Source organism: Hippoglossus stenolepis, chromosome 21 (assembly GCF_022539355.2).
Source record: "Hippoglossus stenolepis isolate QCI-W04-F060 chromosome 21, HSTE1.2, whole genome shotgun sequence".
NCBI lineage: Eukaryota > Metazoa > Chordata > Actinopteri > Pleuronectiformes > Pleuronectidae > Hippoglossus > Hippoglossus stenolepis.
The window spans coordinates 16,094,610-16,111,459 of record NC_061503.1 but is presented as its reverse complement, the minus strand read 5'-3'; the positions used below and the strand labels follow the sequence as shown (position 1 = coordinate 16,111,459).

Here is a 16,850-nt window from a genome sequence, read left to right as displayed (position 1 = left end):
CAAAGACGCCACACACAGGCTGAACGATCATCCCTGAATGTTCTCCCAGGTCATCACATGTTCAAGGTCTATCGCTCTCCATGACCATAAACCTCCCTCAATGTTATCGCTGTCAGTCGCCGCCGAAGACAGGACGCCACATCTAGGTCACAGTAACAGCAACTGCTAAATATCTGTCACACTTCAGCCGTGAACACGTCCCTTTAATCAAGCTGTCACCGCGAACACAAAGAGCCGACACAGATCCAGCGTAAAGACGCAACAAAGGGCGCTCGCGTTACAGGGGCACCATCATCGTCAATTCTCTGCCCACAGAGCGAAAGATTACTAGGAAACTTAGTGAAAGGAAATGAAAGAAGGGAGAGGCCACAGAGGGAGAGCAGGAACGTGAGGGTGAGTAAAAGGAAATGCACACGTGGAGTGGACGGGAGTGAGACTTCCCACTATTGACGTTGTGATCAGAGAACAGGTCAGACCAACGTTTCTTCACCCACGCACCGGCTGCCCACTCCCTACTGCTCCGACTGTGGAGCTCGGCTCCCTTCACAAAAGAGCTGCATGGGAGAGACACAGCTTCGGACTCTTGTGCCGGTCTCCATTTAAACGTCGCCGGATGTTTCTACATGGCGAGCGAAAACTACCCAGAGCGCGGTGAGAACAGCCATGAAAGCAGCCGCGGTGTCAGCGCCGGGGTTCCAGGACCCCGCAGAGGGCCGTCTCAGGGCTGATGGAAGGACTCTAACATGCACTGTGCTGACTGTGGACATGCACGGGGCCATAAATACAGATTTATGACAGCAATCAATCCAGAACTGCTGAAATAGAAAAGGCCGACTGGTGGGCTGAGAAAGTGAGACATGATTCATGCCGTCTTTCACACATAAGAGTGTAGTATAGCAGAAATCCATAAGAGGATGTACTTCACTGTGCTTATTGCGACAACGGTGATACAAACAATGTGCAGCTGAGCACCACTGGCAGCGGTGAGAGTCGGCTATTACAGCGGAGGATGCACTTGACAGGATTGTGTTTTTTTTTTTATTCAGTTGTTAGAAATAACTGTATATGGTCTTTAAAGCTTTTCTTTAAAGTAGTGCGACTATAAGGGAAACAAATTACTTGACGTGTCGATACTCAGTCGCCATGTTTCCGTCTCAATGTGGTTACAATTTTAACCAAATCTGACAAAAACAGTGCCAACGAATACGCATTTCTACTCTCTACTGTCATGAGAACATTCGCAGTCGGTTTATCGAGGTAAAAACAGCTGCCAGAACTAATTCTCAAGTCGGATGCAATTAAACTACTGCAGAAGAAGAGGAAGAGAAGAAGATCTCATGATCAAATCAGCAGTGATTAGCAGTGATAGAAAACAGGATGGAAATATGATGTTTGTGTTAGATTCTTTGACACCACGACTCTTCTGCTGTGACATATAAACATGAACACTGGGACCATCACAAACTAACCCTTAACTTACGTGTAAATACCGAGTCAGAAAAGTGGATCGAGACTTCAGTTACTCTTTGATTTCATGTTATTGGCTTTAACCATAACCTCCCTTATCTCTCAGAGTCGATGGGTGAAGTGGTTTCACACCATCACATTGAGCCGAAGGACTTGAAGGAGGTCATTCAGCCGAGGCACACGGCCGGCGGTGACAAGGGTGGTGTGTGCGTCAAGAGGCGCCACTGCACCATGATGATTGGCCTCCTCACTCCACCCGATAGGAGAGTGCCACTGCTGACACTTGGGGCCCATCGCCGCTCAGCCCCCCGCCCTCTGCGAGGATCGTCTGAATTGTCTTTGACCTTCGGCGCACTTTCGTTTTGCCACAGCTTTGTTGCCATGGCTTCCCGGTGATGGGGCCACAGGTGGCGGCTGAGGAGGTTGGCAGCTCCGGGGGCCGTGACGCCCCCCCCCGATTCGACGCTGGTGATACCGTCTCTGAACCGGTGACCTTGAAAGGCTGACGAGGCCACAGGCGAGGAAGTGATGAGGTCTTCCAACCCGAGGGCCCTTTACGTCAGCCCCCGTGAAACCTTTTCACCCCCCGACACAAACTTCTAATAAGATGAGGAAATTATACGGGACAACCCTCAGGGGACAGAACCCAAACCAAGAGCCCAAAACAAGCACTTTTCGTAAACACTTCCTCTCTTGAGCTCTGATGAGGAAAACAGATTATACTCATTCATAAGAAGGCGCCTCACAGCTCTCGCCCGCCCTCGATGCAGCAGCTCAGACGCTCCGTGCTCAGTCACAACAGCACCAAGGCACCTCGGAAATGTCAAAAGCTGAAGGAGGGAAGTTAAATGACGCGTTGCTGTGAAGCTCAAGGAGTTTGAAGACATCACACGGCCGTCCTTAGAAACCAAAAGGTCAGAGCTCCACTCGACAGCTGCGTGCCGTATTGATTCACAGATTCATCGTCTGCTTTCCAATATGTGTTCACACGACATCTGAACGTTCACATTAAAAGGGGATTAAGACATAGAGGGTTTACTAAAGCACAGCGTGAGATAATAAGGAGTTTACAGATGAGCTGCAGACTGTATTTGCAGATGTAATTGTTGCGTGCACATGATGAATCTTGAATGATACAAAATACAAACATCAGCTGATTACGAATCAAGAAGAGATTAATTCTTAAAACAACAAACTGCAACAATTTAGACAAGAGAATTAGTCTTTAAATCATTTTAAAAGCAAAAATATGTTGTTCGGGTCTTTTCCGATGTGAGAAGTTTCGTGTTTTGAATCATTACCTCCACCAAGGAACAAAACAACGCATCTAAAGTCTTAATTTAATCAATTTAGAAAATAATCAGTAGATTAAATAATTGACACAAATGGTCATTACGTGTTGCCTTAAATTAGTGAGAGCATCAACTTACTGACGTTAAAAATAAAGACTTCATGCAAAATGTATTTAGCTCTATTTTGGTTTACAACCACCATATAAAGGTGGTTTATATGATGTCTCCATGCAGGAGTACAGTGTTTCCTCTTAACAAGACCTTTTCCATGAAATCATCCATTCACGTTTTCCCTCTCCTGGGCTCATTAATACAGGAAGGGGACATTCTGTGGAGCAGTAGGTGCCAATCTGTCGCACGGTGGAGATCCGCCAGAATCAGCACATGTTCAGCTGCTGCTCATGAAGCCGCGTACATTCATCCGATGATATTCCACCAGGTGGAATGATTCATTTCCATGCACTCAACGCGGTCACTAATGTTCACCAGATATTCGGAGGCTTTTCTTTGCATGTAAGTAGCAATATATATGTAAATGTACATCATCTGCATACAGATTCACCCCCATTCCATTTATTAGATTTTAAAGTACACCGGCCACTCAACAGATACAATAAATATAAATGTAAATGCAAACACAATAATGGGAGGAATAATAATACACAAATGTCTCAATGACTAGTTTTGGGTCCTGCTAATTTTACATCAGTCAAAGGAGGGATTAAACCATAAATGAAGTCCTCAGCATAGTCTGGAGATAAAGATGGACGACATGACTGCTCCCCAAAGGTGAAGCCAAAGCGACTCGATCACCCCCTGGTGGCAGGCTGCGTAATAGTCATAAAACCTGCCTCCTTAATGTTAGTAGATGTATAAAACTTAAAAGTACGCAAATCATTTTCTTCTCAAAGATGTTTTTCTGTCATTTTAGGTTGTTGCTTATCAAACTGATGTATATGAAGAATTGTAAGTGTGGGAGAAAATCATCAGCAGACAGAACGTTTATCTTTCAACCACTAACATCTTTGTTTTTACAGACTGACAAAAAGCAACAAAATGGTATTAAAATATAAAACTGAAGCATCGTAACAACAGTACGAGTGGGGCCACTTATGGCCTTCTCTAAATACAAAAAACCATGACATTTTATTTTCCATTTGAACAACTAAACTACACAAAGATTCAATTTTGAGATATAAAACAAGTTTACTCACATTCCGACCAACCCTAATTATATGGGAGGAACAGAAAAACATTTTTGCTCTAGAATATATGAAACAAAGGGTAAAGCTCTTTCCACGTAGGGCCCAGTGCAAGCGGTCTTATCTGCAGCTCCGAGATTGACAATAATTGCCTGTACACTGCATTAGGCCTGGCTGTTGTGTCACTCCTCGTGCCTTAGAGCTCGGAGCATGTTTGCTGATCTGATGATCTCTAATTAGATTTCCCCGGCACTGTGGAAAATGAGCCATCAATTAGTGAGCTGTGATTAGGAAGGGGAGGGGCGGGGCGGCCATTTGATTCCTGTCAAGCACCTGCTGCCTTCAGACTTGTCGAGTTACTGGAACATTCCGTCTGTGCTCGGTAGAATATCTCTGACATCTTTAAAAAACGAGATTGCTTGGCTTTTTATTTCGTTTAGTTAGTATAAATCAATTAGGATGAATTGGACGCTGACGTGCAATACGTGACTTTGGCCACTAGGGGTCTCTCAGGCAAAACAGAAACAGAAGACCTGGTTAGATGGGGTCATGGGAGTTGTAGCAGTGAATAATCGTGAACCATTACGAGTGACCAATACAAACAACTGGTTAACAGTGTGTTTTCCCTTAAAGCAGAGAAGGACAAAGGCAAAATTAAATTTCCTGTTACCTTAAAAATAATGAGGTGTTTCTCTGGGTTTGAACTTTGCTGGAAACATTTAGGATAAATATATACACGACATAGATCTATAGTCGTTATTAGACCGTTAATGACGAGTCGTTACATATGATATCTTTAACTAATTAACGTGTCGGAGCAGAACAAGAGCAGGTCAGCAGCAGCAGCGTCTCCTCCGCTCCACAGAGGCCGGTTTAGATCAGTCAAGTGGAGGAGCATTAATCTTTAAAGCATCTCAGAGCATCAATGACACGACTCAGACTGACAGCAGCAGTAAGTCTGCGAGAGCAAAGCAGGATAATCACAGGACCGGGGGAGAGTCGATATTTGACTCAAGCATGAATTCAAAAAGTCAAACTATTGGTAAATGTGTGAACTGTTAACAAAGCGGGCTTTTGGTTGCACAAGACCAGTTTGTCACATGTATTCACATCAGCACACGGGTTCAGGGATTTTCCCCAGATCCACCACAAAATGAAAAAGGAGCCGATTGAGCTCATGTCCCTCTCTTAAGTTCCTCAAATGAAATGTGGCGACTCCACAGACCCATATTATTAGTATCCTTGTTATTAAAGTACAAGATGTCTCTTTTTGACCTGTCTGTCTGTTCATCATCCTTTATGACATCACAAGGTTCAAGTACAGTCTGGAACATTATTTGTTCGGAATCAGGTTTTTCTTCTTTCAGTGAACAGCAGCGGGGATGAATAAAGCAGAAGGTGCAGTGGAGCGAAACATGACTTGCATTTTCTGTCTGATTCCCCCACATGATGATGCAGGATGACAACTGACATGTGGAATGTGTCTGCGGAGAGATGCATGTTGCCGTTTGATCTTGAAAATATAACCCTGAAGCCATGACTCTAGAATAAGTTTTTTCTTCCATTTCATAGTAAGGAAACCCTAAATATTTGACCATTTTGGGTTCTGACAAATTATGAAATGATACTCAGGTTCATGTCGGGTTCAGACGTGGTTGCCGGGGCTTTCTACTTTTAGAAATCATTGTGCTTTGATCGGATTCGGACCCAAAAGACGGGTTTGGGTTGGGCTCAGTTTTCTCTAGACACGCTCTTGTGCACGTGTGTAAACTACATCACGTTTCATCAACTGCCAAACTCGAGCCCGTCTCAGGGCTGATTAGTCACGCAACAGCTCCCTGTCCACACAACCCGACCTCTCAACCTCATTTCTCATTCCCCAATCAGCCAATGTCACAAACCTTAATTGCGACGTCAGGCTGCTGACTTCTCCCCCCCCACCACCCCCACCCACCCTTCCTTTTGGGATCAAGAAAGAGATGGAGGTGAAAGTGTTTCCCAAAACGCCGCAAAAGAAGTGAAACTAATGCCGACACACTCCCGCTCCCACACACAGATTCAGGCGAGAACGTCGAAGGCACAATGTAATATCTGAAACCACGAGGGGATATTTTGCTTCTTGTTCACATTTTGGTTTTCCAGGCTGGTGAACTACTACATGAAACTGCTGAAGGCAACAGTAACAGTTGTCAGGAAATAAAAAGTCGTACATATACACACACACTCACACACACACACAGGCTGAGGTCTGATCTTTGGCTTCAAAATAAGATTGAGATCTGATACATAAACAATGCTGCAACAATAGTACAAAGACATTTGTCCTATTTCTTTAAACGCTCTCAGTCTCAAGTGAACATTCACTTCATTTGTTTGAATGGCGTCTGATTAATCGTGGAGAGAAGAACGAGTTACAGGCTCAAATATTGATGACGGTGTCTGAGGACAAAACAGGCTACATGATGCATTTACCCAGAAGATAAACACCGTGATAGAGATTTTTTACACGTCTGCATCAACGCAATCATCTTATCTGTGTTATTCAATTTTTTTTTTTTAAAGTGGCATTCAAACAGCTCAGCAACTTGGGGCTACAATAATGTCTCCGGTGCAGATCCGGGGACAAGGGGCCTCGTCTGTTGTCTTCAGATTAACTCGCCTATTCCCCTTTTGGAGCTCCTGCAGCCAGACAGTCGCTTTTTACTGCATCAAAGACAGAGGATGATCATCTTATCTCACAATCTCACATCTGTTCCCAACACTAATTTCAGCAGCCGGTGGATCCATATATAAAAAGGGGCAGTTTTTAGATTGACAAGTCGTCCCTTTGAGCCAAGAGCTTCTCCCACAGTCGCAACAGACGGATGTGGCTTTCTAGCACTCCCTGTCTGCCGTAAGCTGATAAGTCAGGGCTGCTGGATCCAGTCCTTCAGACGTCCTTGGAAGGAACAGAGCAGCTAAGTGAAAAACGTGTCTGTGCACTCTTTCTTCCTGGGGCTCACCCTCCGGGCAAACAGGGTTACAAGTGTTGGTGGCAGCAGCAGAGTGTGCACGTGTGTCTGTTGGAGCATGTATGAAGAACACCGCATGTTACGGATGTTTCAGAGGAGGTGGATTGTAAGAGCAGGACTTGTTCTGTTGTGGAGGAGTGGATCCCCTGCAAAGTGACAGCAACAGATACCAAAACACTGGAGGGTGCTCCAGTCATGCGCTCGGTACAACTCTCCACTTCACACATTCAGTAAATACACAAACACACCACGGGCGGGAAGGGGGCGGGGTTCTGTTAGCAGCTAATTTCATCTTTGGAGCCTTTGCAGTGACGGACATCACAATATTAACTGCACTTGAAATTTTGTGATTCAATTTGATTTCTACGATCATATTTTGCCAATAACATGTAGTCATGCTTGTAAAAAATGGAGGGTCAGCTGTGACAACAATGATTTCATTGAGAGTAAAAATATGTAACAGTAAAAACGGATGATCTGCTCCATGAGGAGAAGTCAAGCACGATAAAAAAAAAAAAAAAATGCCAGGAAGTCAAACACTGGATTGTATTAAATGTCCTCTTGAAGTCTAGACGGAAAGAACTACTCAATACTGGCAGCTAAAGAGCAGCTATTATCTTTAACTCAACATCTAAAAGGTTGCCACAGAAATAAAGCGCTTTTTTGACTAGAACAACACTCAGAGGAGCGAACACATCTCCACCAAGGCCAAACAGTCCAACACAGGTTCGTCTCGTTCTTATAATAGAAATATAAAAGAAGAAGGAAGTGGATAACCCAATGGACTTAAGTGTGGAAAAGAAATCTTGTATCTGCTCCTTTATCCGCATCGGCACCAACATTTAGCCAACAACCATGGTAACAATGTGACATATCTCACTCTCAATACTGTGTTTCTGCAAAACCTCTACAGAAGACGGTGATTGGACATTCAACAGGCTTCAAACACAGATTCTTTCATAAACACGTCCACTGAAGAGGTAGTGACATAATAAACTGTGGGATATTTCAGGCTCGACTAAATTCATTCATCTGTGCAAATCAAGTGGGCGGCTGGACAAAAGCCCTTCGCAGGCACATTTTCACATTGTAATAAAGACCCGATCCAGCGGAGACAGTTAGGAGAGTGGAGCGAGACCGTTACGTTAACCTCACCACACAGAACGTATTAGATTCAAATAGGAACAACTGTGCTGAGCGGTCTGGTGTTTGGACGGGATTATACCACATCAAAGACCCTTGGTCTTTCAGAACGCCTGAGTGACAGTAATACATGTGTTGAGACAAAAGGTGGTTTTCCCAGGAACCCTGAAGTAACACGGCTCCTGTTAGTTCACCTGACTGTGGGAAAAGGGGATGTAGAGGTTGGTCTGTGTAGCAAACAGAGAAATGGTTTTGTTTCAGGGGTCTGAGTGAACGCTAAAAAAGATCTACGATCAAGGTGAGACTTTTTTAAGCAGTGATGTTATATTTATTCAGTTTTTCTTTCCTTTAGTGTGCTATATAGGTTGTTTTTGTGAATGTACAAGGTGTGGAAAGTTGAAAAAAGCTCAAAGTCCTGAGTAAAGGGAGAAACACTGCTGCTGAATACATCTCCTCTAACAAACTAATTGGTCATACCAGTCAAAAATGACAATTCCTTGTAATGTTACTTATAAATTATTCATCGAAACCTGTTGATTCTCGATGTACTGTAAAATACATCCTAAAACCATGTTTAAATACAACAAGAACAAATATGTATGAACAGGCCTCGACCTCTTGATCTGTTAAATGATTTGAGATTCACCCAAACAGCAAATAGTGAGTGATTCGTGGGAAACTTTTACTGTGACACAGGAAGTGCTGAGTTTGCTTTGCAACAGGAGAATCATGTTGTTGCAGCTCGGATGGCGCAGCGCAGGAACGCGATAATTCAACAGTGTGGTTCTTATCTGGTAAATAGAAGGAAGGAAGAAGGACTGAAACGATCCTCCGGTGACAAACAGCGATGAAACCTGTAACTGCTGGATTAACATGGAGACTTACCACTGCTGCGGCTCTTGCGGTTGGCCTTCCCCCCCGTCAGCAGCATCTTCAAGCTGTTCCTGAACATCACTGCAGCAGATGCCCTGGACCAGACTACAGAGAAATCTGTTGGGGAAGACAACACACATTAATGCTTCTGAGATCTTGGGATCTTAACATAATCCTTGAGTTTAAAGTATCACCAGAGCGATACAACGAAGCCAGATGAACGAGACAAGAGAGGAGAGAGAAACTTTAAAAGAAATTCATGTGTCAGAAACTGGGAAAATCCTGCTAATGGTTCATCATATAATCTTATGTAGGTCAGCAAAGTGCAAAAGCTTCCTCATAATTAGGGCAAAGTACAGGGAAGTAGCAGAGCTTTTATTACTACTTCCTTCCAAATAACTGTATTCATACAGACAGTGGTGTGGTCCATGCAGACTATGCTTACTATGCTCATAATTCACAGTCACCCACAGATGGGAGGGGGCGCTGCCATGCACGGCCTTCGGGACCGACTGGGTTCAGTGTCTTTTCCAAGGACGCGGACATGTGGAGGCAAGAGGTCAAGGCATCGAACCACCAGCCGTGCAGTTAATGTTCCGTCCGCTTTACCTGCCGAGCCACAGTGGACCCATAACTTATTATTGTATCCCTGTTATAGTGCAGTGTTATTAAATCCATCAAACTATCCTCTAAAGACAAAAAGATAAACCTACACCTGAATCCATGCTGTCTGTATGAATACTGGTATAAAGCTTTGATGTGGAAGAGCATTAAAAATGTGTATATTCCTTTGAGTTCACTTCACAAGTATTGATTAAAATATTGTAAAACTAGCATAAACTAGCGACCTATACTGCAGCCGGCCACCAGAGGGCGATCACGATACTTTTCCTTCACTTTGGGGGAACCCTCGTGAGTTATCGCTGTACAACGTGGTCACGAAGCAGCGAAGTGTCGCATATTTACAGGATGTGATATATTCGGTTGTGTCGCATGTGGAGGCGACATTTTGTGCAGACGATACAAATCATACTTTGTAGAGTATCGTAGCGCTACAGGCGATGGATGTGAGTTCCGGTACAAAACAGGAGGGACTCCGCTGACAGATAACACCTTAACCCACGAGATAATCTCCCCGTCTTGACTGCAGCTCCCTCTATTCCACTAATTCCTCCTCCTCTCCGGCTCCACATTCTCCGACAACCCCCCGCGGCACAGAGCCACGCTACAGACTCCTCTGCTGTGAGTCCTGGTAGTAAAAAAAAAAAAACATGGCAGCAGATTTTCTTCATTAGGTGGGAGTGACTCAGCAAAGCCCCACAGACAGGATCCAGCCAGAGGGAGGGTGCGGGCAAACAACAATAATGACAAATAAATGAATAAATCAGCTGAAAGGGGACGATGACGTGGAAGAGCTCTGATGAAACACACTCCTCCCCCGTGACCTTGAGTCTTAAAAGGCTCCAGGATCATAATGATACAGGCGGAGAAACGACAACGAGACCGTGAATGATATTAAAAAGGTCAAGTGGGACGAAACCGAGCCGAGAAACATCTGTTTGTCTTTACTGATTAATTTAGATTGTTTGCATTTTTGAGAGCATGTTAGGAAAGGAAGTCACACTTAATAATTTAAGCCCCCCGGTGTCTGTGGACGACTTGCAATCGAGGGAGCCCAAGTTTATTATCTGGAATTCTGGTTAAGTTTAACCTTCGACTCCGCCAGCAAACAATTTAGCAAACATGTTTTTCTGTCTTCGGGCTGTGTCTGGCTGGCTTTTCTTTGGAAGAATGAAGTCGTCTGGACTAAGTCTCACTCAGATTGAAAACTGAGCAGCCCTGGCAGCTGCACATTTTGAGTTTAGCTCAAGTGCAAAGTGAAAAAAGAGAGAAAGAACCGAAAGAGAAGTCAATTTGAAGAACAACAAAAACATGGGATATTCGAGGGGAGCTACTGTGGCAGCCAGCACGAGAGCACACCAGCCTCCTACCACTTCAGATGCTTTCAGGGCACGACTCCAGCTGTGTCTGGTTTGAATGGATTTCACTGGTATGAACTGTATGCAGGGGAATAATAATGAATGACATTAAGAAAGTACTCGGTCTTGTTGGATCAAATGTTACACGAGGGAACATAATGTACTGAGTAGCAGCCAAAGACTCAATATAAAGATGGACGACGTGATGGCTGCCCAAAGTGAAGCAAAAGTGTCTTGATCCCCGCCTCCTCCATGTTGGTGGATGGTACATGACATGACACTAAGAAGTCAAAATACATTTCAAGTAATGAAACAATGATCTTTACTGTGAAGACTCTGGCTCCAAATGACATCATCAGTCCAATTGGCAGCGTTTATCCAGGATCTTTTTGCTTCACTTCTGAATAGCAGGGACACATTATCCATATTTATATTCAATTCTATGATAGTCCTAATAGCAAAGTCTCAAAATGTCACCCTTTCTGTGTGGAGCTCTGCCTCTTTCTCTAACAATCTTCACCATCTTTTATTCTTTTTCCCCGTTTTTTGAATGTTCAGGTCTTTGAAATGTGTGCGACGTGCGATAAAAGGTCTCAGACCTCAGGGGTATTAATTGGGTCCGGCCTGAGCTGTGGGAGAGAAGTCGAGGTGGGAGAGAACTAAAGGCGACTTCATCACAGCAATCATTACAGCAAAGTAGATGAAAAGCATTAGTCACATCAAAAGCGGCACTTCCAGTTCAAGGTGGCCGTCCGAGCAGTGACACATACCATGAGCGGCCACACAGCGCTGTGGGCTGACTGCAATTATCCAATCAGGCTTATTTATTTAGAGCTAATTCACTAATAAATGCCACAAAATCCCTTCCCTGCTAAATTAATTGGTATGAGTCATGTGCTCTACCTTGACACGGTGTAGACAGCGGTGTGAGGGTGAGTTCCACTGGCATGCACGCTCCTCTCCAGAGGTACAACCGAGGCCGTGCAGGGGGGGGGGGGCGTCTACGCAAGTATCCGCGCAACTCACCGCAACGTCACCCCGGCATAAAATATGAGCAGGGAGCTGCTTATTATGTATGGTCGGGTTAGCCTGCAGGGCCAGAAGGTATTCTGTGATTATAATACTAAATCTGAATCTTAAAAAGCCATGACTGGGTAAGTACATATCGCAGCTGGGATGAAAATATAAAAGGATTTCACAGTCAAGTCCAATAAATCTGAATCGGTATGTACAACAGCGAGCTAACCAGGCAAGCCTATTGATTTGCAGAGTCAGAAATGGGGGAGAGATACCGCCGTCGGTTTCTAGGGGCGGTAATCAATGTTTGGAATCTTAGAGGACAGGATAGTGAGGAGGCAAGCGAGCACACACACATACAGACTCGCCAGAGAGAGAGAGAGAGAGAGAGAGAGAGACGCAGTCAGAAATGTACCCGTATGCAGGAGCTGAAGCAATGTTTCATCTGAGGGTGGAAGCACACACACATCTCTCTTTCCCACTCTCTCTGACCCTGTGTGCCGGCCTCTGTGAAGGGAAGCCAAGAAGCAGCATGCTCTCACCGATAATGTGCGTAAGCGGATGCAGCCCATCTCAGGCCCTTCCACAGCTCGGCCAGGATGCTCCTCCAGTGGGTTAAAAACCACTTAAAGGCACATTCACCAGCCCTGCACGAGGAGACGCTTTCCTCTGGTCACCCGGAGGGGCCACACTTGTTTTGTTTCCGATGAGAAATAAAACACAGACGGAGGCTGAATTCAAAATCAAGGAGGTTTCCAATTTGCCCTTTGAGCGAATACAGATACCTGTGAGAAATGATTTAAAAGGAGACATCTTCCGCTCATATTCAGGTATGTGAAAGGTTTACACGCTCTAATGTTCAGAAAACATAAATTTCCTCATATTGTCCATTGCAGCTCCTCTTTTCAGCCTCTTAGTTTTAGCTCCTGTCTCTTTAAGCCCCCCCCTCCCTCCAGATAAAGCCAAGTCTACCGGTGTTATGCAAATGTTGGGCATCGTCGCATCACAGCAGTGCGGAAGTAACGGACAATGACAGACAAGGCGTTTCAGAATCAGAGATTTCTGTCAGGGAGAGAAGCTCCCTCTACTTTAGTCTTTTTAACTTTGCAGACTTTTTACAATCACAAAAACACACCAGAGGAAAGGAAATTGAAAAATCGTCAGATGTCTCCTGTAAATTTAGTGATGCAATAATATATATATATAAGCTTCAAATATAAGTTTTGCTTGAAAAGTGCTTCGTCATAGCTCGAAGTTGAGAAACCAGAGTTATGATTATTAGCAGATTATTTTAGTCGTCCTCATCCTGCAAACCTCCTGTAGAATGAATTAAATTTTTAATGACTAAGCCTCCTCTTAACATTAAAAACTGGTGGCAGGTGCAGACGCCCCCCCACTGAGTCTCAGTCTGGACGGAGAACCGCCATGATACTCCATTAATTATATCTTATTTCCAATCAATAATGTATCCTTTAATGGGGGCCAGCCGAGGCCGAGGCCAGAGTTGCAGGGCGCGCAATAGGATTTATCTCATGTTACCCCAGCAGGGCTCCAAATTAAAACTGATCTGGGAGGAAACCACACAGACACAATCATAGAATTAGAGAGGACACGAGTTTCCCATGGGAGTGCTCTTACTGTGATTACCTGTGACACTGAAGTTTCCAGGGAGGCGAATGACTAAGGAAATTTCAGGGTAAAATCTAATTTCTACTAAAAGCTATCATAAGACACTGTCTTAAAATGGGTAATTGGGAGTCACCCATGGATGAAATACGGCTCAATTTAGCCGTTACAAAATCCCAGGGCAGCCCGAGCACAGTGAAGCATCTGAAGCGTCGGAAAATGACAAATGGACTCTGTCCTGGGGGACGCACGTTTCTGGGAGCAATTATGGTAGAATCCAGCTGTCTGACACGGGAAACATGAATGTCAGACCATAATCAAATAAGAAGAGTGGCAGAGGAAGCACTGCAGCATAAGTGAAGCTAAGTCGTCCGCAATCTACTGATTTCCTCCGTTTGTTTCTGTTCACAGTCTCGCTGTCGGGGTGCAGGGAGGAGGAGTGAGGTGAGGGGGGGGCGGGGAGGGTGAGTGGCAGATGGACACATTCATTAAAATAAAGTCCCGCTGCAGAAGAGCATCTCCAAACACAGTGGAGAGGATATTCGCACTTAAAGAACCCAAAAGCAGGACTCGATCTGGAGGCTGATCCAGTCGGAGCGTCCTCCCTCCTCTCGCCAGCAGTAGACACCCTGCAGCATCAGACAGGAATAAATCACACTCCCATCTCCAGTTTGAGGATGGCCAGGGGAGCGGCGGTCCATAAATCACACTGATATCAATAAGGGGAAGTGTCAGTGCTCGACTCACAAGGTGAGAGGGAGCTCGCCGGTAGCAAAGTTTTGGTCCTGCCCTGCCTGTGGTAGATTATTTATCAATCTAGATTAATGCCCCTGCACTCATTGCTTTGCAGGGAAATGTGGTGATTTCTGGATTATGATGCAGCGAACGAGCGTGTGATCGCTCACAGAGGAGACGGTGGGTCCCAGGGAGGCTAAGATTGCTGTCTGACAGCTCCTCAGCTCTTTATTATGAATTCTTCATGCGAGTGGATCGGAGGTGGACGACTCCGAGTGCAGGTGTGAGCGCAGCACTGAGATCTGTGGGTCTGAGCTGCACGAGGACACCTTGTTAAAGCAGTGTGTGCATGTACGTGGCCCCGACAGTTTCATAGCGAACCAAAAATATCTTTAAACTGCAGTATTTGCTTGTCGCACCACAAAGTGATTCACCTCATCCATCGCCCCCTGGCGGCTGGCTGCAATACATGTCATAAACCACATGTTCTCCATGTTAACAGGCGGGACACAGTCCAAATTTATATAGACTTTTTCTTTTTAATTGGTTATTCAATGCTATACAGACATTTTGAAACTGAGTCCGACTCGTGATTGGTGAAGTGTGCAAATCAGCAGGACTCCAAAACCTTGACCTCCAAACCTCATCTACTGGCTCCGTCAATGGCACAAGATGGCAGCGTTCGTAGCCAGGATTTTTTGGCTTCACTTCTGCATAGTGGGAGGAAGCGGAGGCCTCCATCTTTGTATACATAGAGACAGATTCTAACGGCAGGTGTGAGCTAGTAGCCGCTCTGCTCTCCACCGACACATGAGCTGACCTTTTCTGTCAGCACACCATCTGTGACCTCGACCCCCGAGAGGTCAACGCTAAAGAGCAAAGTCAACATTTGGCACAAGTTCCTGCTTCCCAAGAACATATGTCAGGTCCGTGTCTTTGCTTTTGGCTGATGTTGCCCATCTGATCTTCTGAAGTAATGTAATAGAAGTAGAGCCAACAAGTTCTGTGTCTGCGTAGGTGAATTCTCCTCATTTCCCCCTTTAGCAAGGTCCATACGTCTTAGGCAAAGTCAGGTTTAATTTATTTCTTCTCGCTGGCACAGCCCACATATGGCCAAGTGAAATATTATGTGCTGTGGTTATGTCATCTCCCTGTGGGGAAACAGAAGTCCTCCTACACAGGCCAACTGGCACGCAGCTTCATTACCACATCTATGCCCAGTTTAAACCAGCTTAGACCTCTCTCGCCCTCCTTCAAATCTATTCAAAGGAAGTGACTGAAATAGCCTGTCAACCTATATCAGAGTCACAGGGAGCCAAATGAAGGAGGACATCATTTATTGTCTTTTACTTTCCCCTGTTTGTTTTAGAGGATGTCTTGGCACAAGCAAATAAAAGGGACGACAGGTGCAGAAGATTCCTTCACCGAGAGAGAAAGCACAGCATAAATTATTTAAATGCAGAAATTGTATCTATTCTCCCGAAGCTTTTTAAAAAGGTCAGTTGCGCTCGCGTCCCTGTCGTAATCTTTCCGATGGCGGACGGAGCAGAAGCAGTCGTTTCTCTGTGATTCTTAATGAAAAAGCTTTTTTTTTTTTCACTGTTGAAACCAAAAAGACAACAGCAGCAGCAGAACTCTGATTTTAATATGTTGTGAATGTGCTACTTTACTGCTGCCCTCCCGCTTGTTTGGTCGTCGCTGGGAACAATAACGCAGGGACTGTGTGGATGAGCAGCGGCGAATGTGGAAAATAAAAAAACAAGCATTGCCACAGAAGAGAAACACAGTGGAGGACGAATGAGCTGATCAGCATCCTCCTAATTGTGATGATTAACAACTGAGGCCATTCCAGTGATTAACGCCAGTAAATAAAACAAGGTGCAGACACATTGGAGTGTTCTTAAAAGTTTACCACCTACACACAAATGAGGCCAAATGATGATGTTAAAGGTCAAAGACTGTGTTAAATGTTGGATTCACCAGAAGAAGGATGGTTAACGGGACAGTTTGATGAATCCTGCTGCTTCCACTCCTCCCTCCTCTTCTTCATCCTGCCTCTCCATCCACAGACCTCACTGCTACACCTGCTGGCCGCTCGGAAGCGCTGCTGCTGCTGCTGCTGCAGCATCGACATGCAGAGCAGAGGTGCCAGGACTGGAATTAATGAAATGAGAAATCCGAACCTAATCTAAAATCATTGCCTTTTCATCTTTGCTGCTGACATATGACACCGAGATGTCCATCACCCTCGTCTGACGAGCGCATGGAAAATTTTGTTTTGCATAAATCCCCCTCAGAGGTTTCCATTTGTATGCCTCTGGCACGCTGAACCTGTTCAAACAAACGGAGCCGAGCTGCAGGAGGAAGAATGGCTGGGTGTTTGACAGGCAGCTTAAAGGGGCAAACACAGTCGTGACACGAGGAGGGAAGGTCATCCTGCAGAAAGCCACTGACGGCAGGTAATCAACACTGGCAGAGGCGCACATTTGCATCGAGATGGAGGCA

The 16,850-nt window shown here is 45.0% G+C and overlaps 1 protein-coding gene across 4 annotated transcripts in view; it reads right to left on the bottom strand.

Annotated features, from left to right (window-relative positions):
- tanc2b (tetratricopeptide repeat, ankyrin repeat and coiled-coil containing 2b) overlaps positions 1 to 16,850 on the bottom strand; it is a 121,837-nt gene that overhangs the window by 82,593 nt on the left and 22,394 nt on the right. For all 4 annotated transcript variants that reach the window (XM_047338382.1, XM_035145402.2, XM_035145403.2 and 1 more), the window contains exon 3: positions 9,001 to 9,105. In XM_047338382.1, coding sequence (XP_047194338.1) covers positions 9,001 to 9,067 — 67 coding nt within the window. In that variant the 5' untranslated portion in view covers positions 9,068 to 9,105. The remainder of the gene's footprint in view (positions 1 to 9,000; positions 9,106 to 16,850) is intronic.